General features: G+C 42.9%; 1 protein-coding gene across 1 annotated transcript in view; it reads left to right on the top strand.

Moving 5' to 3' along the window:
* LRRC2 (leucine rich repeat containing 2) overlaps positions 1–25021 on the top strand; it is a 98513-nt gene that overhangs the window by 17999 nt on the left and 55493 nt on the right. Inside the window, exons 3-4 of the mRNA XM_019555449.1 lie at positions 3724–3934; positions 19565–19721. Of these exons, the coding sequence (XP_019410994.1) occupies positions 3724–3934; positions 19565–19721 (368 nt within the window). The remainder of the gene's footprint in view (positions 1–3723; positions 3935–19564; positions 19722–25021) is intronic.

Below are 25021 nucleotides of genomic sequence, written 5' to 3' on the forward strand. Positions count from 1 at the left end.
CCCAGGGCCGGGTCCTGTCGCTGCCTTGCTGCACTTTTGTTTGCCCTGCATGCAAAGGGTGCGTGCTGGGGCAACTGAAGCATGGTAGAGATGCTCTGGCCAGATACCAGAGTGTCTCTGGAGGACCCACCACTAGTTTACCTCAGGAGGACCCACCTGCCCCACTTTTTTTCCACGGGTTATTTTCTGATACCTGGATTTCCAGGTATCAAATTTAGAGCTGGCACTTCAAATATGTAGTACAGGGAACATTTTTTTGTTCCCAGTGTGCCTCTTGCGGCGTCTCTGTTTGAGATGCCACAAGAGGCATGTGTGGGCTCATTTGGATGTGCCCAGTGAGGTTATAGCAGTGTAACAGAAATAATACTTGCTGTTAGGGCTGGATTAATGCATAGGCAAATTAGGCACGTGCCTAGAGCCCTTAGTGAAGAAGGGACCCAGCTGTGCTTATTTTACATGTTATAATTACTGAGTGAAAAAAAAGTCATATAAATATACAGTATTAAGTAGGGTTCATGAATGTGTTTGCCTAGGGTCCACTAAAGTGTTACTCCAACCCTGCTTGCTGTAGTAGTCTGCATATACCTTTTAAAGCCTGCTTCATCAGGGTACTTAAATACAAAATCTCCCTTTATTGAAGTCAAGCAAAATCCTTATAAGTTTGAAGATAAGCACATGTTTAAGTGTTTGATCACTCTTGGACAACTTCATTGCCCAAAAGAAATAGTCCCCTTTTCATGTTCTACGTGCAACTGTATCAGCCTCAAGGATGACCAGGCTGGTTCTCTAGAACCATTAAAATGACAGTCATTTCTTTAAAACAAATGTAAAGCATTCAGTTAGGGAGTGCAGAAAAAATAAGTATCTTGCTTCTGGATAATAATAAGTTGATATAAAGTAACATTGGGAATTTCAGGTTTGTCATCCTGTGACCCACTTAGCTGTCTGTCCTTGATGAAATTGTGGTCCTGAAATTTCAAGGGCCTTTAAAGGAATACAGACTTTTCAGACTGGAAACTCTTTTACTTTAAAACAGTGGGGGCAACTTTTGACCCTGTACCCTCCCTAAGCACTACTCCAACACCTTACCCCTGCTGGATCTGCTGCTCTGCTTTCTCCTTTCTGCCTTGTGCTCCCTGGCCAATCTGCTTGCTCTGCTTTTGCCTTCCTGTCCTTTCTGCTGCTATGCTGCCTATCCCTTCCCTGGTCTGCCATGTGCCACACATAGAAGTTATCCATGCTTCAGGGAATTGTTAATAGTTTTAGAGAGGATTGGATGTGCCAAACAGGCTTGTAAAAGAAGGAAATAAAGATTTTCCTGCATCATTTTCCCATTCATATAGAGGCTCCTTTTCTTTTCTAAAGACGCACACAATAGCTTTTTATAAGAGATGTCATAATACAGAATCATTTTTATATGAGGATGGCAACCAGAGACAAAGTTAGATCTACTGATCACAAGGATACTAATTTTTAGTCCATTTTCCTAAACATTGTTTAAGAAATAGTGGCAATTCTACACTTTAAAATTGACTAGTTAAAGTTGAATGATGAACCTACTTGGAAAGATCCCCTTGGTCTGATCTCACCTGTAGCATACAAATTGCCAGTCGATCCCTACACTTAATGATGTATACCAGTTTATCTACCAAAGGTCCCTGAGCTTTTCCCCCTTGGCATAAGATTAGAAGAGCATGCTGAATAAACTAACCAACCACTGATTTATATGTCATTTTTCTAGGCCAGGAAGGCTCATATTGATTCATTTGCAATACACCCCTCAGGATAGAAGCAATGGTTGCAAGTGATTAGAAAATCAGCCCTTGGAATATATCACGTCTTTATTCTGATACATATTGTACAAAATCAGACATGTTTGTTGCCCCTATATTTATTTACTCTCCAGCCATATGAAATGTCTGAGTGAGGTCCTTAATCTGGTGAACATGAGATCATTTTTAGTGACTCAAAAGAGCAAAATCTCAGAAACTGGCATTAACCTTCTGTGTCAGTTTTTTTTCTTTGTTCTTATATGCATGCTTATTTTCTCACTAAATGTGTAACGATTGTATTTACCATTCTTCTGAGTTCAGAAACCAGTTTGCTGATATTTTTCAGTGATTATATTAACAGTGGTTTGGATTTTCTTTATTTAAATTTAATTTTACTTGTCTAACAATCTACTGTTGTCTGTCTGGATTTGTATTTTTCACATTGTATCAGTAAAAGTGATAGAAAACAATAATTCCTATTTCATTAATACTTTCATTCTCATCGCAGTGTAAGGAGTTAGAGCTAAATCTTCTACTTTGCAGGTTTTTACTGCATAGCCTTGGAACTATACCTGAGCTGGGAGTAAGGACTAGCAGGGAGGTATACTGCCAAGACCTTGTGGCTTGCTCCTGAGCTAGGAATGATGATCCTAATCTCTGATTGTGGGATTTAGTCCCATTTCTGGAATTTCACCAGCTAAAAGTGAAGCAGTTGACCACTTCCTTGGACACCTGAGTAAAGCAGGAAGAGTAGTCCAATGAAGTTTTTATTTTGGTGGCAGAGAATGAAGTAATTCTATGGTGGTATGAGGCACGAACATAGCAGTAGCATCTAAAGTGAAGCTCTAAATCTAGGATTTCAGAAAGTCTCCCTCCTTTTAATGGTTCAGATCTTATTTTTCTTGTTCTTTCCCTTTTTTTCCCTTCTGGGATTTATTTTACTTTTCTCTGCACACTTCAACTCCCACCCACCTCTTGCACAACAAAACCAAAAAAAGCTTTTATAGTTAATTAGCTTCACTCACTGCTAGAAAAAAATTAGAAACAACATGTAGGTGTCTAGAGTCTATTTTTCTTACAGTGTATTAAAGTGGTATTTCCTAGATTTTCTTAGTACAGCCTTTGTGACCTCTCTTCCCTAAATCTCAATTTCACATTGTTTGCTCCTTGTTCTGCAAGTGATGTCTGGGGTTTATAGAAAGGCTTACCTATATAAGAAATTGCATCACTATAACTTGAAGTCACTTTTAAACATGATACTCAACTTTCTCATATAGATGTGTCCAAATTAATATTCAAATTGAAATTAGCAGGCATGAGACAAATTTGACTTCCATCTTCATGTTTTAGATTTCATAGATTTTATAGACATTCGGTCTGGAAGGAACCCTGGAGGATCATCGAGTCCAGCCCCCTGCCCCAGGCGCAGGAAGTCAGCAGGGATCATAGGATCCCAGCAAGATGCAGTACCTGACAATTTCAAAAGACACCCCTTCTGTCTTTTTGATGAACCCAATCTCTTCACTTGAATAAAAAATGTCCAGAAGAATATGACCCAATTCTAACTATTCCCACAGTCAGTAAAATATATGTATCTGCAGTTGCAAAACTTGGACATATTTTCAGGGACATTTAAGGTGTTCATTATATTCATACATTTGTAATTTGTTGAGTATGAATCTGTTCAAATTATTTCCTGGATCAGGAACTTCACGTGCATATTTCCTGGGCCAGATTGTACTGTCATGTGCATAAAAGATCCTGCTTAACGTTACCATTTAGCCTTACAAACCCAAGCACAGTTCTCAGGCCAGACACTTTTAATACGGCCCATAAGCATACATTTTAAGATTCATCCAGTAAGTATATAAGAATAGCAGCAAGGACTTCAAGCTTTTGTACTCTCTTATTTTAATAGATTCACAGGAACTTTTCCTTTGTACAATTTCAGGATAAAGGAAGAATGGAACTTCATGCTAGAATGCAGAGAGAAAGGAATTCCACAATCCAAATACTTAAAGAATGGTTTTGTAGATACCAGTATGGAGATTTTGGATAAAATGGAAAAGAACTCTCAGCTCCGTAAGAAGCGTGCTTTGTCAGATGCAGCAGACAAAGAAAGAAGCAAATATATTTTTCAACTTTCTGGTGAGCACTGGACGGTAAGTTTAGTCTGATCGTCTTTCTGCAGTATTTGGCTGATGAGCATAGCACTGCAAACCCTGATGATCTAGCCTACTGTGGACAGTTTTCAGCTGCATTAGTCTTGACAATAGCATTCGTTTTTTTCCTTCTAGAAAGAAGTCATTATAATTTTAATTTTAAAATGTATTCATTTTCAATTCTGTACTAACGTGTATAACGTTCACCTCTGAAAACCACAGTTATAAACAACTGTAATACTGTAAGAGAGTGCCCAGTATCCACATCAGTATCTCAGCCCCCCTCTACACATAACGCTTAAGGCATGATAATTAACCAGTTCATCATACTGTTGTGACTCACCTACACATTCAACCAATGAGTGTGGTGATAAAACAAGCAATAAGCTACAAAGTTATTCCACCACAAAAGTGTAATAAGTTTGTAGCATGTTCTAATCATGCCATTAATTGAATGAGGGACCAAGTGCTCCCCTGTGGCTGGGAGCCTCATCAGCTCCCAACCACAGGGATGCACCACCTGCTGATAGCCCAAAAGCTGACAAGGCTTGTGGTGGTGGCAGTTCCCAGCACTGTCCTTGTTGTGAGCCTCATCGGCTGCAGGCCTCACAGTGGGCACAACACTGCCCCCCCCCCCAGCCTCACTGGCTGCAGTACTTGCAGTGAGAGCAGCACCATTGGCTGTGAGGCTGGGAGTAGGGGGCAGCAGGGAGAAGGCTGCTGCTGCTGTCGGCCCCACACCTCACAAGGCTCACAGAAGGGGCAATACTTTCCCCACTGCAAGCTTCTTGAAGTGTGAGGATCACAGCACCACCAGCAATGTTCTCCTGCAGCCCCTGCTATGAGCCCCACACCCAGCAAACCTATGTCAGCTGTGGGGCTTGCAGTGGGGGCAGCATTCCCCATGCTGCCCCCCACTGTGAGCCCATTAGTTGTGGGGCTTGCAGCAGCAGGAGCTAGTGCAGGAGGGATCCAAGATTGTGATCCCGGGCTCCCCATGCACCAGCTATAAGGTGCAGTGTCCTGTAATTGCACCTCCTGCCATGCACGTGTGGCATGGTAGGCCGTGCAATTGTGTGGATCATGCATTAGATCCCATTGGGCCTTTACCTGCATGAGTAGAGGGGCCCTTATTGATTGTCCTAAGATTACAAGATGATAACAACACCTTTGTTAGCTTGTTCATGTCTTTTCATACCCAGAAATCTGCTTGCTTGGCTTAAGAGTGTAGATACCACTTTGTTCTGTTTGCTTAAAACTAAATCAGTAGCACTACTAACCAGTAATGGCCTGGTGGAAACAGTACTTGACACAGCTTTCTGTGAGACACCAGCTTAGAAGTAAGATGTGAAACAGAGCTGGTCTGAAATTTTTCTTGAAAAATATTTAAAGTTATTTTTGTTTTGAGAACATGTTGAATTTGATTAAGCTTCTTTTACAACAAAGTGAAATGAAACATTTTAAGGCAAAAGTAAAAAAAAAAAAGATAGAATATTTCATTTCAAAATGACTTTTGGAAATGAGATGCATCATTTGTAAATAACAGAGTGAAAGTAAAAAAGTTCCATCAGAACAAATTTTCATTTAATAGTACATTTCCAAAAAATATATTTGATCTGTTTCAGAATTAAAATAACTTTGGCAGAATTTTTCAGAACAGTGTGTCACATTCCCAGTCATCTCTAGTCCAGAGTCCACTTCCTCTACTAATGCCCGTCGCTGAAGTGACAGTGTTCTTTGCAAGAGAGGTATGGGTATCAGCTTCCAAACTTCTTATGCACTGCCAGTTTTGAGATCTGAAACTGATATGGTGTAGTGTGTCCTACTTTCACAACCAGCAGTAATTCTGTCTGTGTGTGTGTATAAATTCAGAAAACAGCAATTTATCAAGCTCCTTAGATTGAGAGAGAAACCATTTCTCCTGCCAAGGGCTAATAGAAAAAAACAGTTATTTTGAGGTGTATGTTATTAAATCAATCAGATGCTTGTAAGTACATAAAGCAGGCATAAGAAAATTAATCTTGATCACTGACAACTCTTATGAAAAACATTTGGAATGCTCTTAAATTGCTTACAGACAATGAAAAGATTTTTAGGCAAAGCAGATTCTAATTAAATCCAATCCACAAATATAAAGGAGTTTCAATTCCTTGTTGTTGTTGTATGGTAGAGCTGCTTTTAAAAAATGGTCAAAATATTTCATGGAGGTTATTCCAAATGTTTTGGTCTTTTTTCATTGACATTGGAGGTACACCGATACATTAATCCCATATCAGGTTGGGACCGATATAAGAGAAATTGACAGTATCAGCAATCGGCTTTTTTTTGGCTGAGGTGGCCAATAATGTCACTGATAAATGTCCCATGCATGTGTGTAGCCACAGCACAGCATGTAGGCAGCCAGAAGCACAGCTCAGCAGCTTAGAGAGCAGCTAGGTCCAGCTGGTAAGTCTGTGGGGAAGGGGTATGCGGGGGGTGGAAGATTAAGGCCCCCGTTGTGAGGGAGGGAGTGGGGCTGGGGCAGGAGCAGGCACTGCACAGCTGGGGTGGGGCATGAGATGGAGCCACAAGCAGCTCATCGGGGGGCATTGGTGGGGGTGGCTCCCAATGCTGTGCACACTCTGGGAGGGCACGGGGGGCATGCACCCCTGGTGCCCCTACATGTGGGGTGTGGGCAGGTTGCTGGTGTTGGATGGGGCTAGGGCAGCGCTGAGCTCTTCCCAGCAGGGGGCTGGGTCGGGCTGTGCTCGGGGTGGGTGGTGGTGATGGGGAGGGGAGCTATGGCAAATTTTGGGGTGGCTGAAGCCCCCCCTCCCATAGCGCCCTCCCAGTGCTGCCATTGTCTGCCCCAAGCTCAGCCTGGCCCAGCCCCTCACTGGGGAGAGCTTGGTGCAGCCTGCCCTTGTCATGTGTGCAGATCCAGGGGCACACCCTTCATGATCCTCTGGGGTGCATGCAGTGGCAGAAGCTACAGCCCACTCCCCATGCCCCGCTCTTCATGCCCCCCTGGATGAGCTGCTCATGGCTCCATCCCATGCTGGCTGGGTAGCACCTGTCCCAGTTCCACTCCCTCGCTCACTGCAGGGGCTTCAGTCTGCCCCCCGCCATGCCCCTTCCCTCCTTCCGCCCCTTGGCTCTCCAAGCTGCTCGGCTACATATTGCAATCAGATCAGTATTGGCCGATATGGCTTGTTAAAAATCGGCACAAAAAAATCTCTATTGGGGCACCCCTAATTGACACACAGTTATAAAACTTAGAAATGAGAGGAGACCAGTAAGACACTGGATGGTGTTTGAAAAAAAAAACCCCCAAAAAACAAAACAAAACAAAAGAGCCCCCCCATGTATTTAGTATACAGTAGAATAGAAAGTTGAAAAATTAAAACATCTCTGTTTACTTGTAATGTCCATAAAATCAGTTTTTTTTGTACCTTTTCATTAATATAGCTTTTCAAAAGAAGCAAAAATGCAGAATGTCTCATACATCCTTGCTCATCTTTGTTTCAGCATTGTTCCAGTCTGACACCCCAAAACATGAAAGGTGCATGTCTCTGGCAGCTGGGGGGGCATAGCTGTGGTGGCGGGAGCGGCAGTGGTGAGCTCCCGCAGATGCCACCAGCATTGTTGGTGGTAACGGGGGTGGTGAGCGCTGACCATGGGCCGGTGACCACCCACAGGCGCTGCCAGCAGCCGTGGTAGCAGCCAGGGGAGATCATGGACTGGCGACGGGGTGGCGACTAGCACCTTTTTGCAGGGGGTGCACGTGCACTTGTGTGCACCCCCTACATGTCACCCCTGCCCCAAAAATATTAAACCCAGGGGAACTATGAATTTTAGAATAATATCTGTATAGTGGTATTTGTATTTGTGTTAATCAGTCCTTTGAAAAAAGATTGAAGAATCAAGCATTTGGTTCTTTTTCTACCTTAGACATTGACTTGATACATGAGATTGGAGTTAGCCGCTTAATCTGTCTGTGCCTTGTTGCCTATCTGTAGATGGTTAAATTATATTTACCTGTGTCAAAGGAATTATTTGAAATCTAATCACAGAATTCATTAACATGTACTTGGAGGGATAACTTTGACATAAACTAAGAATAATTGTTTGCTTGCTTTATTGTAAATTAATCTGTGATCCATGCTTTTTGTCTGCAAAAATACCCACAAGTATTTAAAAGAATTGGGACACTGACAGAGAAAACTTATTTTAATATTGTGAATTGAAGATCTGCTCAGCAATGCTCATGTCCTCTAGGAAAGAGTTAATTTTCTGTTCTATTACTAAAATATATATTTTTAAAGATAGACAGTGGTGATCATAAAGATTATACCAGCTCACTCTATATCCTTACATCTCATCTGCTGCTTTCAAATCCTGGTACAGCCATCAGGACCTAGAATAATTTATAGGGCCACATTGTCAAAACTCACTGTACTTATGCCCCCTCTACAAAGTAGTGCCCAGATGTAAACATGCATTAGTTTGTACAGATTATGTAATTGAAAATGCAAAGAAAATTATTTATGTGCATGCTGTCAGTTTGTATGTGGAAGTATCTGTTTACATATGCAGTGAGCCTCACAGACAGTACTGCGTCAAGGAATTTTGGTGTATAGATCCGGGGGACACCCCCCCAGTCCTTGCCCGGGAGCGCATGCAGCGGTGGGAACTGCCCTCCCCCCCATCCCCACACCGCCCCCACCTCTCCAGACAAGCCACTCATAGTTCTGTCCCAGAACCTGCCCTGGCTGGGCAGTGTCTGTTGGTACCCCTTTGCTTTGGCACCCAGGGAAGTTACCCCACTCCCCCACCCTTGCTATGGCACTGCTTACAAATATGTCCATAGGATGTCACTGTGCACAACAAGGAGTTGATGAATAACTGCTTCTTAGTTTTACACATCATTGAAACCGAAATATATTAAAGGAATAGGGAGATTGCCATGGCAAGCACTTGAAAGTTAGAAAAGTTAGAAAATACCAGATCTAAGGTTACCTGTGCACTCTTATAGGAATCTTTTTAGTATGTCTTCCTGATAGCTGCTCCTTTACAGTTGGCAAGGGCAGGCAGTGCAGCACTGAAGTGGCTGGGAGCTGGAGCCAGAGCTCTGGGGCAAGAGCTGCCTGGCTGAAACTTTCTCCTGGCTTAGAGGAGTGCAGCAGGAACAGGAACTGCCGCTGGAGGTGAGGGAACCTCAGCAGCACACTGGGAGCAGCCCTATCAGTAAGCTATCTGCATTGGCTCAGGCCAGGCTGGTGGGCATGGGCTGGAGTGCAGCACAGCCTGTTGCAATCAGGGCTTGGGCCCCATGCAGAGCACTGTGAAGATAGCCTCAGACCGCACCACCTGGGCATACTCTTCTGTGTGTGCCCCTGACCCTTCCTCCCTCCCTTCACCCCGGCCAGCTTCAAGGACCTAGCACCCAGGCAGGGCTCCCCCCCCACACCTCACAGTGCCCCCCACCCACAGAGCAGGGGCTGCTCTGCAACCCTGCCCATGATCCTGGCCCCACTCACCCATCTCGCTCCCAGACACCAGTCTCTAGGTTGTATTTACACTATGGAGGCTGCTGCCACTTTAACTAAAGGGGCAGTACTAGGCCAGCTGAGTCCCCTGGAGTGGATTCACACCTAAAGAACCACCTCCTCCATTATGTACCTCTAGTAGCATGCAGGTACTCCTCACTTAACGTTGTCCTGGTTAATGCTGGTTTGTTATTATGTCACTGATCTATTACAGCAAATACTTGTTTAAAGTCGTGCAATGTTTGGTTATAACATTGTTTGGCTGCCACCTGCTAGTAGGTAACTACTGTGAAGTAATCGGATTCACTTAACGTTGTTTCACTTAAAGTCACATTTTTCAGGAACGTAATTATGACGTTAAGCAAGGAGGCTGTATGTGCATAGTTAGTCCCATTTAATATGATGTTTCTCTACAAGCCAAGCTCAACAAGCTTTTTTTTTGGTTACAAGAACAGAACAAAAGCCACTTATGCACCAGAGGGTCTGGACTAGGTAGAAAGATGTATGTGAAACTCTTGCAATTTATCAACAGTAGAATGATGTACTGCTTTTACGATACTACTCACAAGCTCAAATTTGGGCTCAATCTGCAGACGTGAAAAAATGCCTTCTCTTCCTTTTAAAAAAACCTCTCAAGTGAAGCCTAATGAAAGAGAGTTGCATAGGTCATTTAGACTATTACAACACATGCTTGTATCAGTTGCCTTGCAGAGAATGTCAGTCAGTTAAGAAAACACTCAGGTGAGATTCTTTGAAACTTACCATAAACATACAACTTGAATTTAGTAAATTCTTCAGAGGTAGCACTTTCTATTAGAACTGGATGAAGACAGCTAAAAGTAATGCTATGAATATTCAAGTGAATATTTTAATGATTTTTCTTTGACTCTGTTCATGCCCTGTGACTGTTTGCTTTCTGTGAATAACTAATGAGGAAGTTTATTGCCAAGAAGGTTAGTGGAATCAGCAACTTTTAAATGAATTAAAAAAAATATTGAAGAAAAGTAAATTTTGAAATTGTGACTGTCAATATTAATAATGGAAATTAGTTATGGTCTTCTAGAAAAGGAACAGAAAGAGATGCTGTCTATTCTGCTTTACAGCAACTGAGATTGTGGACTTACGTATCTATAGTACGTGCCCAGTAAAAGCAGCTTCAATGTCAAGTGTGCCCTACAAATTGCTGGCAATTTGCAAATGAGCTACCGTCTAAGTATTATTCATAAGAAAATATTGACCTCCCATTTGAACAGAAGAAAGAGATGAACTTCCCAGAATAAATAATTTGTTACAATTATTTCCCTACTTTTGTTTGCTCATTGTCTCTTTGGCTCAGAGAGAGAGTACTTCCATTTATTATTCTCACTTGCTAGTGACAATGAGTTATCTGTCACAATAGGAAACATTTCTTTAAACGAAATCACCATGGTGAACAGATAAAACGCACACCGTTTTTACATCATCACTTTTTATCCCTAGAGTATGCCTGAGATTGTGAAATGTCTGATTTGGTTAGATGGGGTCTGACTCAAAGTTTGGAGCAAGTTTCAAACTTTCTCAAGGTTAAGGGGAATGTTTAGATTTAGGGTTTTGGTTTAATTTAATGGGATCAATCAGAAAGGCTTCTCAAAAAAGTTGACTGTTCTGATTCAGAGTGCTTATACAAGCTCATGTCTGGTAAGTGGATCCTTCTCCTAATTAGACGTACTAAAATTAACAGTGAGTGAATTTGGGTATTTATTGCTTTTAAATGGCCCCCCCCCCAAAAAAAAAACAAAAAAAAAAATCAGAGTTTGTGATATTGTTTTGCCGTTTAAGGCAAAGACTGGTTATTTTCCAAGTGCCAGTTTTCACGGAGTAATTTATCAGCAGCCTGCCAGTTTCAGTGTGCTGACTGAAGATTACAAAAGAACACCAGGGAATCAGAGTAAAGCAAAGAAAGCCTGTGTAAATTTCAGTATCCATCACTAACTAGTTTGTAAACCAAGTGAAATATCACATCAATTTATGTTTTAGCAGCACAGACAAATGCATTGAAAAAGGAAAAATGCTGAAAAATAGCATACTGTCACACAATATTAGCTTGTTTGTCTGGTAAATATTAACACTTGGTAAACTATAGGAAGTTTAGGCAGGGGAAACATAGAAGTCTAGACAATTAATGGAGGGCAGGCAAATTCAGACATGGTAGAGGTGGGTCCAATTATGTTGAAATCACATTTGAATTTGGCCACATCATAGCATTAGCTGACTTCCTACCCTTCGGGTGGGGGGATGGACTCGATGATCTTCTGAGGTCCCTTCCAGCCCTAATGTTTATGAAATCTATTAAATTAGAATATGCAAAAATATCCTATGGCTAATAAAGCAACCTTTAGTCCATAAGGACAGATAAATGAAAATGTTCTAAGCCTTGCTGATTGATCCCAGACAATGGAATTGATACCTAAGTTTATTACGTATCTAAACCTCATTTATTATTTCATCAGTTATGAAGGAGACTGGTGGTTTGAACTGTGTGTGGGAGAGAGATTATAACATGTAATGAGGAAAAAGATCTTGCCTGATAATCTTTTCATTCAGGGTGAAAATCCTACCCCCTGTAAAATCTATAGGAGTTTTGCTATTGGATTTGTCCCAGTTTAAGATTTCATCCTCAGTGTTCACTTTGGTCAACTAGGAATCACAAATATTAAGAGAATATGTACGAGGTGGAAAGAAATGAAAAAATAATGAAAAAACAAAACTAGTGGAAGAAAAGATTTAAACCTAATTTTCCCAATTCTTGCTTATTACCCTAACCAGGGGTGAGCTAAATACTGCCTGCAGCATGGATCCGGCCCATGGAGGTACCCACCAATTGATTGGATCCAGCCCAAAGCTGCCCCCGTGGTGCTCTGCGTGATGCCAAGTCCCACCTGGGGCAGCCTGTGCTGAGCTCCTGCCCTGCACCTGCTGGCCTGGCCCTGGCCTGCAAGCACAGCTGTAGCAGGGCACTAAGGTGCCAGCTACTGGCAACAGTAATATGGGCTCAGCTGCCAGTCACCAGGGCAGCACGGGTGCAGGTTGCTGGGGCAACCAGTCTGGTCAGCTGACCAGAAGGGGGCAGGGCCTGGCCTATATAAACAGCGCAGGCTGAGGCCATAGGCAGTTCCCCTCTGGCTGCTGAGGAAGTAGGAGCTCTGTGGAAGCCAGCAGAGGAAAGAAGCCTGGTGGCCTTAGCAGCTTCCGTTGGGAGGAGACTGGAGGACCGGGCGAGGCTGTAGGGGTGGAGGAGGCCTCATAGGAGCTCCCCAGCAGTAGGGGGGGGTTCCTGGCACTGCACTTTGGGGTGTCCCGACCTCGGCTCCAGTGTGGGCGATTATTGGGAGGAGCCCCAGTGGGGCATAAAACCTGAGAAGGTGGGTTTGGGGCCAGGTAAGGCTGAGGCCGCCTGAGCCCCGTTGTGAGAAGTCCAGTGGGCGCAAGACCTAGAGAAGGGGTCTGGGGGCCAGGTAAGGTCAAGGCCGCCTGAGCCCAATTGGGAAAAGCCCCAGTAGGGCATAGGACCCAAGAAGGAGGTCTGGGGCCAGGTAAGGCTGAGGCCGCCTGAGCCCCAATTGGGAGAAGCCCCAGATGGGGGCGAGTGCGCGCTGAGAAGCCCCAGACAGGGGCGAGCGTGCGCTGAGAAGGGTGAGTGTTTAGAGCGGAGAGGAGCCCCCGAGAGGGCGAGGGCTCAGAAGGGTGAGTGTTTAGACCTAACAACGTCTGGGACACCTGAGAGGCTTGGGACGTGGTATAAGGGGTGGTAGGAGTCACGCGTAGCCCAATGACAGGAGTACCCAGAATCAGCGGCATACAGGGTACCGGCGGGAGTACGCCCAGGGGGTACCATGTCCAAGGGGGTAAAAGGCAGCCTCCCATATAATACTTTCACCATCAAAGTCGTGGCAGGCGAGATAACGAGGGTGCATGGACACCCACTTGGCTCGGTAGGGGGTGCCAGGAGAGATCATGGCCACTCCTGGGTCCCCACCCTGTGACAACAGCTTACCAGTGTGGCCACACTGGGCAGGCAGAATGGGTGGAAGGCAGCTGGGAGTTGGAGCTGGAGACTGGCATGCTGGGACAGAAGCTGGCCAGCTGAAGCTCCTTCCTGGACTGGAGTGGCATAGCAGGAGCATGAGGAGGAGCTATTGCTGGGGGCGAGTGGAGCTTACCAGTACCTGTGTGGTTGCAGCAGGATCAGCACTGCCAGTAAATTGGGTGTGCTGGCCAGGACTGGGCCAGCAGGCCTGGGCAAACTCTGCATGTGCCCTCCTGTCTTCTCCTCCCATCTCCTTCCCCTCACTCCTGGCCAGCTTCCGAGACCTAGCAACTAGGCAGCCCACCTGCCCCCACCCCGGGGCAGGGGCAACCCTGTGATCCTGGCTTCGCCCACCTGTCTCACTCCTGAACACTGCTGTCCATCCTCTATGGCTCCATCCCACATAGGAAGTTTTGGTGAGTATTTGTGGCAGCAGCAGGAAGGGGACGGGGTGCTGACCTGGCACACAACAACTCATTAAAACTCTTTATGTGGCTTCCTGGATCAAGGCCTATAAAAAAGGAGGAGGGTAATTCTCATCTCATAGTTTCATAGTTTCATGTGTGGGAAGAATTCAGGAATCAGGTAGGTTATAATGTACCATGCAACCAATATCAGTTCTTGGTTAAGCCCTTAGTTAAATGTTAAGTCCTTGGGTCTTAGTGTCATGCCAGTTTATGAATTTTTGTTCCCAGAACCACAATGACCTCTCTCCCTCAGAGAGGAAAGCTATGCCTTTCCTAAGATTCAAAAACAAAATTGTCCACTGGTTTGATTACAAAGTAGAGTTATAGTCCTCATCAACCATCACAAATACATTAATGAAGCCAACAGATGAGTCTCTGACACCAAAATACTATGAAGAATTTGGGGAGGATCCCACACTAGAATTTGCTTTGGAACTGGAAAATGTCATCAAATCCTTCCCACATGAGCTTCAGGAAAAAAACTACTTCCACTTGTTCCCCATTCTCCCACGCCAGGAACTTTCGATATGCTCCCAAAGATCTATACATGGGGTAACCCTAGCAGACTCATCATATTCAACTGTGGTACCTGCACTGAGTGTTTTTGGGATACATAGAAACTGTCCTGAAACCACTTGTCAGTCAAAGAGCAAATTTTCTACAAAATATCACAGACTCTTTCAATGGAATCAAGAACGTCAGCCACTTCCCCAAGAAGGCCATACTTGCAGACATGGAAGTTATCAGTCGGTACCCTAACATCCAACATCATGAAGGCACAGCTGCCAGTCTGAAATATCTACAAGAACACTGGAGTACACTCAGGTTTGCAACACCATGTTGCACGTATCATTCTCTTCATCTCCGCCCACAATAATTTCACTTTCAACAACTGTCCCATACCATGGGCAGCTGGAAATCATTCCACAGATAAGCCTATGAACTTTACTTTATCAATCTACTGGGTACAAAAAATCACGAACTAAATATAGACATTGGATTTATAACACATTATAACCTGCCTAACATCTGACTTCCACTTTTTACCAGCTATTCTTATTCCTTTCCCCACCACCCTCCTGTGTCTCATCCTCTGACTACAGCCACTTTCATTCCTCCTCCCCCCGCCACCTGTCTCTCACCTACTGACCACCTCAATTTGCATTTTAACTGACTGACTTTCTTCCATACTACTGGCCTCTGGCTGCTTTACCACCCCATTCAGGAAAAGCACAGACCATCTGCAAATGCTTCTTCAGCTGGACAAAGGGTGTTTGTGCCTGAAAGCTTGCTAAGAATAATTTTTCTAACTATTTGAGTTGGGCTAATAAAAGATATTGGATTTACCCAAATAACCTCATCTGTTTTTATACAACAAAGACACTCCAGTAGGAAAATAAACCATATATCATCCAAATACCCTGCTACAATACAAAAAGAAACCCCACTGTGATCACACAACCTTGGTGGTCACCTACTGCCCCACACTGGAACTGATCAGAAGAATTATTAAACAACTAATTAAACAAGATCAGAGCTTGAGAGAAGTATTCCCAGCCTCTCTGCTCCTGGCTTTCAAGCAACCCCTTAACCTTGCCCAACTCCTCATCAGAAGCAAATTATCCAACAGACCTCAAGTGGAACGCAGCCTTGCCTCAGCAAGAAATGCTTTACCTCTCAACACATCTCTACTGCTGGAGATCAGCAATCAACACACCTCACAACCATCTCACAGAATCCATAAAGCCTATACATGCCTCTCTCAAAATGTGCTATATCTGTTCCAGTGCAGCGAATGCCATTGTCACAACTATGTGGGTGAAAATAAACAATGACTACATACCAGAATGAACTCACAGAAAAAAAATATAAAGGGCAGAGAGACACCATTAAGACAGAGACACCACCTCATGTTCAATGAAAATCTAACAAATACCTTTAAAAGGCAAACTTGGGAACAAAAATTCATATGCTGGCTTGACACTAAGAACCAAGGACTTAACACTGATATTGTCTTTATGGCATATTATACCCTACCTGATTCCTAAATTCTTCCCATGTATGAAAGATGAGAATAACTCATCTCCCTTTTGATAGACCTTGATCTCCTAGAAATCAACTTTTCTTCTGTTAACTATTTGTCTACTACCCCTGGAAATTTCCCCCCTTTTCAACTGGTTTTTATTATACTGTGCTGGCTTTTACTCCTCAGGCCTGAAGAAGCATGTCTTGCTTTCAGAAACTCACTAACTCCATCCCAACTATGCAGGTAATCCTATACAAGATGTTATCTTAAGAAAACCTTGCCTCTCACATAGTTCCTGGACCATCATGGCCACACCATCACTCTAATGCTGCCTAAACACTGGGGCACCCAAATGCTTGTTTCTTTAGTCACAGTTCCTTTTTCCGAGCTTCTCTTGGTCTGGTACATCTGTGTGTTCCTCCATCGCTTGAAGTTAAGTCTCAATGTATCTCATAAAGTGTGTGTGTGGGGTGGGGAGGAAATCAAAAAAGAGCTGAAGAAAAAGCAGTACTAGTTTGAACCATTAAGATTTATTTTTGCAACAGAAAAATGTACAGCACATAATGTTGGAGGAGGGGGGGAACCACCTCCATAGGAAGCTGGAAAGATTTCTCATTACCAGCCCTGAGGCAATTCAGACATTTTATTTTCTTTTAACTGCCATAAACTGACAAATATATAAGATGGATCACAATGTAACATACACCTAGTGGAGAAAATGAAGAAAAAACCCCCAAAATGATCCTTATCAAAAAGAAAAGGCAGGGAGCAGGAGGGGGAAGAATTACATACACATTTCTATGTATATAAAATCATGGAATTAAAACAACATTGTCATTCCTTGCCAAAAGGAAATAAAAAGGAAAAAACCCAGAACAAGCAAACTCTAGCAACATGCCCAGCATTTCAATTTCTCCGTTTCAATATTCTTATCTAGGTTAAGATGTATAACTTAGCTGCAGAGAAGTGGCACTATTCTTGATGCTTAATTGGTAGGAAACTTTTGAAATATGTGACCTTGTTAATATTTTAGGGAAATTATCGAATCTAAAGGAAAGCTAAATTTCTTAATCTTGTATACAAGTTGTAATTGTGGCCACTGCACTGAGAAAGTTATTTTTACTATGTTAACGTTTTTTTTTCTTTAAAAATAATTTTATACAGGGAGCATAGGTGGAAGCTATTAAATCTCATTTTAAGAGGCAGAATTAGTCTTGTAGAGAAGATAATACCACATCAGATAGATTATTTATTCCAGATGTTACTGGTGCAGAGTGATATAAAGTTTAGGAGGAAGATTGCTAAATTATATGTTACTTTATTAAGTGGAGTTGAAAATTCTCCAACCTTTATTTTTATCAATTGAATTTTGTTAGGGAAATGTTTAAGGGTTGCATAGTTCAAACCAAGATGTATGGCTCAAAACTGTCACCCAATTAACAGAACAAATTTAATCTGTTTTTAAAGGCTTTAAAATGGTGCAATCCCCATAATTTAGCCAGCCTGAAAGACATGGATTAAACTCAATGGAGTTTCAAAAATTACCTCAAAATCAAATTCATCCTCATGTATTGGGAGTAATTTTGGATATCTGGGGTGAAAAGGTACCTGTGAAGATAAGACAAGGATTGTTTCTAACTAGAGCTCTGTTTAGAAACTGAAAGGACTAAATCCTATTTCATTTTACCTGCCTCCCCCTCCTCCTCCTCTTCTCTGTGTGTACGTGCTAAAAGCTGCACTCACTAAATGGCATGGATGAACCTGTGTAAGTAAAGGGATTCAATCTTAATGTTCTAACCTGTCTGGAGCTAAAAGAAAGACATGCAGTAAAATTTTCAAAAAGTAGCTAAGTGACTTAGGAGCCTGAATCACATTTTCCAGACAGTCAATGGGACTTGAGCTCCTAAGTGTGCTTAAGTCACACTTAGGAATGTAAGGGTGCCTATAAATGTGCGGGGATGCTATTCTGACACATTGTAATTACAGCGGATCAGAGCATGCTAATTAGCACACTCCAGCAGCCTCCACATCTTGTGTGTTCAATGTTCCCACACTTTAAAATGGCAGTGGGGACACTTCTTTTACTAAAGCTCATTCGATGAGCTTTAGTTAAAGCACCCGTCACCATTTTGAAGCACAGGACACTGAATGCACAAGATGTTGCAGGTGCTTTAATTAGAGTGGCCCTTGGAACTACTGTAATTAAAGTGCCTGTCCCCCAATCCCCGGAGCACGTGTAAAGATGCCTGAAGTGGTTTAGGAAATAGAATGTTGGTACTGCTGAAAATTATACCCAGGATGTTGTCCTGGAAAAGGGCACGCTTTGTTGAATTGGGGTCTCCAACTAGACTTTTTTGAATTCAAAACAGAAATAGCTCAACATTGAGGTTAATATGGAAACTTTAATTAACAGTATAACATGCTAAGTACATGTTTTTAGTATGGCAAAATGTTCAAGTCTGAATGCCTGAAGCAAAACATCTAAATCCACATCTGGACTGAAGAAATGAAGACACATGGCTTCATTGGGCAGGGGCTCAGGCTAAAAGCCAGGATGTGTTAGAGCAGCCCTCCCTTCCCTTCCAGTGAATTCAGGGGGGTGTGGCCAGGCCCTGGCAGGACAGGAAGGGAGGGTGTTAGAGCAGCCTTCCCTTCCATTCTAGTGCTGAGCTCAGAGAGGGGGTGTGTGGCCAGGCCCCTCCTCCTCCCTCCCCATGCAGTGGATTTTGGAGAACACTTACATTTTATGATGGCAGCATTCTCAGTAAATAGCTGTTGTTAGCTGAAGAAATAACCCCTAATCTCTCCCAGTTTAAAATCATCACTTCCTCCAATCAACCATTGATCACCACTGTATCCTGGGCAGGTCCTGTCCATTGCATTGTAAGAATCACCAAACAGCTTCTCCAAATTTCGGAAGTTCTGGAAAGCGAAATCACATTTTCCATTTGGCTGGGTATGATAGCATCCAAACCTTCCATATGAAGGTCCTCTTCAATTCCAACAGTGTTTGCATGGACAAATCCATCTGAGATCAATGTGAGCTACCTGAGTTTGCTAAAAGGAAAGGACAAAGGATCATAAGTGATGACCTTTCTGCAGTTCTCTGGAAATCTGTTCACATGCTAATTTTTAATTCCACTGCAATATTTGCAAACAAAATGCTTATCATCTTGTTGCTATAAAACAAAAAATGATTCTGTATTATGCACTGCAATCCCGTTGATCAAGCCCATTGCAAAAAATACCACGAAAGAAAATTTGAAAATGTCTGAACAGGAGTGGTCAAACAAGCTGACTGTTGCTGTTAACTAGTTAAGGATTCTGTGCAGGAAAGGACGCGCCAGCCAGTGGTTTGGAAATTGATCATATCTGGTTGGGCCATGACAAACTCTTCTTAGAAGAGAAAGTCTTAAAAGGGCAACCAGTGTGAAATACAGAAATTAAGTACTGGCATAGGCATTATCCTTCCTTTTATTTAGGAATATATTTACATACATTGGTCCAATGCTCTTCAGTTATGTAATCTAATTTCATTTACAGGAATTCCCAGATTCATTGAAAGAACAGACACATCTGAAAGAATGGCATATAAATAACACAAAGATACAAACCATTCCAGCTTACATTGCCTTGTTTCAGGAGCTGAAAGTCTTGGAATTATCAAAAAACCAGATCACGCATCTCCCAGTTGAAATTGGTATGTTAATTTGTATGTAGCTATTTAAGCTTCTTGGTGGTAAAATGTGCAAATGCATGGTGTTGTGTTGGCATACATGTACTACTTATTGATACTGGTCTCTACCTACAATATCTTGTACTTCTTCCAGTAAACTGTACTTTCTGGGGGTTTATCTTTTTAAAGTTATTTGCTGAATTGCATGTGATACTTTGCTGTTAAACATGGCGCAAATACAGGAAAAATTGATGCTCATCTATTAAGAGGTTAGGGTAGCCAAATTGCCTTCTGTTGTGTCATGGTTTGTTTTCAAATGATTGGGGAGTCTGGCTCAAAAATGGATAGTATTTTAAGTCTCTTGGTAGGTTAGCAACAGTATGAGCAACATCTCATAAAGCAGCCTGAAACCAGTGAATTCATGCCTCTCCGGCTCCAAAAAGTGTTAAAAAACATTAGTTACCAGAAAACATGTAATACATAATTTTGTATTAAACTCCTTTTTAATCCACTCATGTTACTTAACTAGGAAATAGATCTGCAAATGGAGGGTGTTTTCAACGTGAGCAAAAAAACCTAAAAGGGGATTTTAATTCCTTAGCCCTTACATACTTTGGCTTTCATTATTGTACATTTTTTAAAATTCTAAAATTGCCTGGTTCTTTTGTTGTTTATAGTAATCTCTCTAAGTTTTTTAAGTCGTAACCTGTCTGAGAGATTCACTGCACTTTAAACAAGAATCATTGTTGAAATTGGTAGTATCTTTGAAAAAGAAAAATCTCTGCTACTCCAGCCTTCACTAACACATTCTCCCACTCTAGTAGTCTGTTCTTCATACTGTATCCTTTGGTAACAGACTCATGGTTTCAGATTCATCAATCCCTTCTTAGGTTCACTCCTTGCATATGATTCATAATGCATATAAGTAGTCAGTATATTAATTCAGGGTAGGAAAAAAAGCCTCTGTCTTGGCAGCTATCTATCCCAGACCCTTGGTTTTTTTAATATTCTTATCTAGAGTCATGGTACTTTGAAATTACTATGTTGGCCTTTTGTTTGATAGAATAAAACCGTTGCTTTTTATTTATTTATTTTCTTATGTTACATTTTATACAGATAATTGCTTGCTGACTTGAAAAAATATATTTTATGGAGTGCCCGGCAGTTAAATACTCAAACAAATCATATACAAAACAGAAGCAGGAGTTAAAAGATGTAAAATAAACACTAACTATTTAATCAGTACTTTGACCTTAGTACTGACATGGATCATTAGTCTTATTTGGCTGAAGAATTCCACCAGAAGGCAGTGGAGAATGGGAAAAAAAATATTCTGAAATTAAATTCTGTCTGAGGGACTGTGAAAGGAATGGAAAATGTTAGTTCCCCCAATTAACTAAGGACGTGCTTTCCTAGACTACCAAGTACCATGCTAAAAATTGAATACTACTTGATGCAGTTAAAGACCGTTTTTTTCCTTCATTTTCTTGTACTACTGGACTTTAACTGAGAAACTAGTCCTTAAAAGTAAAGCTAGTTATGAAAAGAAGTAACATTTGTTTCTAGCAAGAGGCATGAAACTAATAATCCTAGCATGATCTGTTCTCTTTGGAGCAATTATTTGAAGGCCAATCTTGGGAAAAGAGGATAGGTTTCAAATACGTTTCCAACCAGTTTTTAAAAGAAAAATCCATATATGCATTGAACTCAATTCTGCCATCAATAATTTTTATACAGCTCCCGCTGAAAGCAGTGGGAGATAATCACATGCATCTGAGGTTATGATTTTAATAAATTGCTTTTCAAAATCAAGGTGGTCTAAATTAGTGGTCTCACCCTTTTTTCTTTTTCTTTCTTTTTTTTTTAAACCAGAACCCAGTTGTAAACATCAGCCAGTCCCGACCCAGTACCCCTCACTCCCAACCTGTTGTCCCTCCCTGCCCCCAAGCACCCCCGTGCATGGGTCAGGGGATGGGTGTATGGGACAGAGTGTGTGTGTGTGGGGCATGGGAAGCCCCAAGCAGCCCCTTGCAGGCTGGAACTCTGCCAGCCTGCAAGGGAAAAAGCCACAGTTTCCCACATTTTTCACCTTAAAGGAGAAGCGATTTTTAAAGTTGGTTCACAACCTTTTCATATATTCTTGTGACCCACTTTTGGGTTGCAACCCACAGGTTGAGAAACGCTGATCTAAATAAAAGAAAAACATAGAGAGAAGAGTGCAAACACTGTTGGCCAAATCCTATTCCCACCTATTCCCAAGTGTTACTTAGACATCTGTAAATGATCCAGAAAAGAGGTAGGGGACATGCAACTCCCAACTTTGGCTGTGCCACACGTGCACATGAGAATCTGAGCTTGCTGCCTGCTCAGCACAAGGTCCTGCCAGAGCTCTGCATGAGTAGTGAGCTCTGAGGTCACCCACTAATTGGGGCTTAGTCTGGCCAGAGCCCTTCCTTTTGCATGATTCCAGAGACATGAAGGTGAATGCTGTTGGTATTTGCCCTTTCTGTCCCTTCCTATCCCCAACAGCAAGGCAATTCAGCAGCAAGGGAAAGGTGTGACAGTAGCAATGCTTACGCCCTGGGCTCTGGAATAAAACTGGCCTGTACAAAAGTAGGGGTTCTGGCCATACCCTGTACTGAGAGTTCACGCATTAAATAGCCAAAGAGGGGTGCGATCACTCTCCCACACCTCCTCTGGATCTTCCCCTTGGTGGTCCACCTTGGTTGAGTCTCTGAATAACAGCTGACACGAGGTGGACGAGTGCTCCTCCTCCTCACTTTTTGAATACCATAGGCCATGTGTTGACGAAATGAGGGGCACGACCCTTTAAAATAGGTTAAATGCTTTTGTATCACTTTAATGGTGTTGGTGTTTGTACGTGTTGGTGGTATAATTCTCAGTAATTCCAGCCACTACAGCAAATTCAGCGATGTAACGTGCCTTAAATGACTTGGGGTGTGGAGCGAAGCACCAGGCTCCATGCATCTCAGGGGCTCTGCAGGAAGCCCATGCAGGCAGCCTTGCAGCAGCCCAAAGCCTGCCTGCCTGAGTTGCTCCACGGCTGCGGTGCCCCCCAGGATCGCCCGACCAGTGTGCCTGTGCATGGGTGCTGCTGGGGGTGGGGATGGTGCTGCAGCCATGAAGGGAAGCATCAGTTTGCCCGCCCAGCCCAGGGACTACTCTGCCCACCAGCAGCTTGTCCTGCCATCCCTGCCATCGGAGGGGCAGTTAAGTTCAGGTCTGTGCACCTGAAAGGGTCCTAAATTGAAGCAGTGTTTTTGAAAGCCCGTCACTTCAATTTAGGGCCCCTGTTTCATCTACACACGCCCTTAGTCTTAAGGCTGTGATGAAGGTGTATTAGAAAAGCAGACATATTTTTCAGGGTCTGAGGCAGGGCAGAATAGGAATGCGTTTAGTCATCTCATAGGTGGAACCTATCCCTCTGGTCCTCTGTGTTAAATTATTTCTAAACAGGATTGAAATTAAGTGTCAAAAGTTTGTTTATATGTATGAAATATAGCCTTGATTCAGCTAAGTACTTTGCCTACCTTGGCTTAACACTTGAATAGTCCCATTGATCTTAGTGGGAGTTGTCTGAAATTATGCATAGGTTTAAGTGCTTTAATGAATCAAGAGCTAAGTGCCTGAATAGCAGCTGCAGTTTCTCAACTCCTGTGGTGAAGTTCAGCCCCCACATACAGGTACTCAGGTTTGTGCACCACATGTGTACAGCTAATTTCTATTTAGTGTTTTAAGTGGTGCCTGGCTCTGTGTGTTCTCATTGTACAAGAATAAATTTACAGGGTCTAGGGTCACTACAGCAAAGCAAGACTATCTGAACCATGTAAGGCCCACAGAGAGGATATATAGAGGATGCACATGTCCCACACAATCCTTATGTGCAGTGAAAAAATCTGTATGCCAGTTCTGCCTTGCGGGATGTGAGGCTCTGAGAATGGAGCCTTAATCATCTGCATCCTGAGAATAATCTGAGAAGGCTATACCCTTGTGAAGCTAAAGTATTAGGAGAACTAGTCATAGAAATGCTGTGACTTCTCTAGTGCCCCTTCAGCCTCAGACTTCCTGGGATCTATGCACCTTTGTCCAACTTCCATGCAGGTTGCTGCATCTTTCTTTTCAAAACAAATTTTGTTCTTGTGTCTTTGTTCAAGTGGTTTCTGACTTGATAAAGGATATTAGTACATGGCACACCAGGAGGACCTAGTGCTAGATACTATGAAGGACTTAGTTTTTTATTGGACTAAGTTGGGTGCTAAGTTAGTTCCTGGAACATTCTGCTCAGTTGCCACCTAGCTCTGGAGGTGACCAAGCTCCATATATGCAGCAATTTGTGATCTTAAATTCCCTAGGACCTTGATAGTTGTTCTATCCATGTACAGATGTCTCAGTTTTGCCAAGGCTGAGAAACTTGCACCAAAATCTGCCTGGGATCCAGAAACTAGGTGTTATTTCACCCATGTTCCCTGACTCAACCGGGTAAGTCTTCTCAGAACTTATTCTACAACAAACACATTGGTTTAGGCTTCATATAAAAGCCTTTATCTTCCATTTCCTAGGACAGTGTTAGAACTACTTTGTTCATGGTTCTTCTGGGGTGGGGGACACTGTAGAGGAACCCAGGCTAAAGGCCTGTACCAGAGCAGGGCCTTGGTGCTGTACTCTGTGGGTGTTTTTGCTCCCTTTGTTTTTATATTCCACTTGCCACGAGTTGAAGTTAAATGAAAAGGATATCAGGAAGTGGCACTTGACCAGGGTTGCCAACCCTCCTGGATTGGCCAGGAGTCTACTAGAATTGGCATTGATCTCTCAGTGACTATTGAAAGCAATCTGGGAGATTGATATTGTGAATGGGTTGAACAGTACAATTAATGACTAGAGGTGTGCCGACACATCAGTGCCATATCAGATTGACACTGATATAAGAAAAATTGACAGCATTGGCAATCAGCTTTTTTTGACTGATATAGCTGATAACGTCACTGATAAATGCCCCGTACATGCACGCAGCCACAGCGTGGCATGCAGGTGGCCAGAAGCGCAGCCCAGCAGCATGGAGAGCAGCTGGGTCTGGCTATTAAGCCTGTTGTGAGGGAATAGGAGTGGGAGGGGCAGATTGAGGCCTCCATGGTGAGAGAGGGAGTAAGGCTGGGGCTGGGGCAGTGGCTGCACAGCTGGGGCAGGGCGCAGGATGGAGCCATGAGCAGCTCTTCTTGGGGCATGGGGAGGGGGGTGGATTCCACTGCAGCATGCAACCTAGGAAGGTATGGGGGGCACATGCCCACAGATCTGCGTGTGGGGTG

Source organism: Crocodylus porosus, unplaced genomic scaffold (assembly GCF_001723895.1).
Source record: "Crocodylus porosus isolate Cpor-Errol unplaced genomic scaffold, CroPor_comp1, whole genome shotgun sequence".
NCBI lineage: Eukaryota > Metazoa > Chordata > Crocodylia > Crocodylidae > Crocodylus > Crocodylus porosus.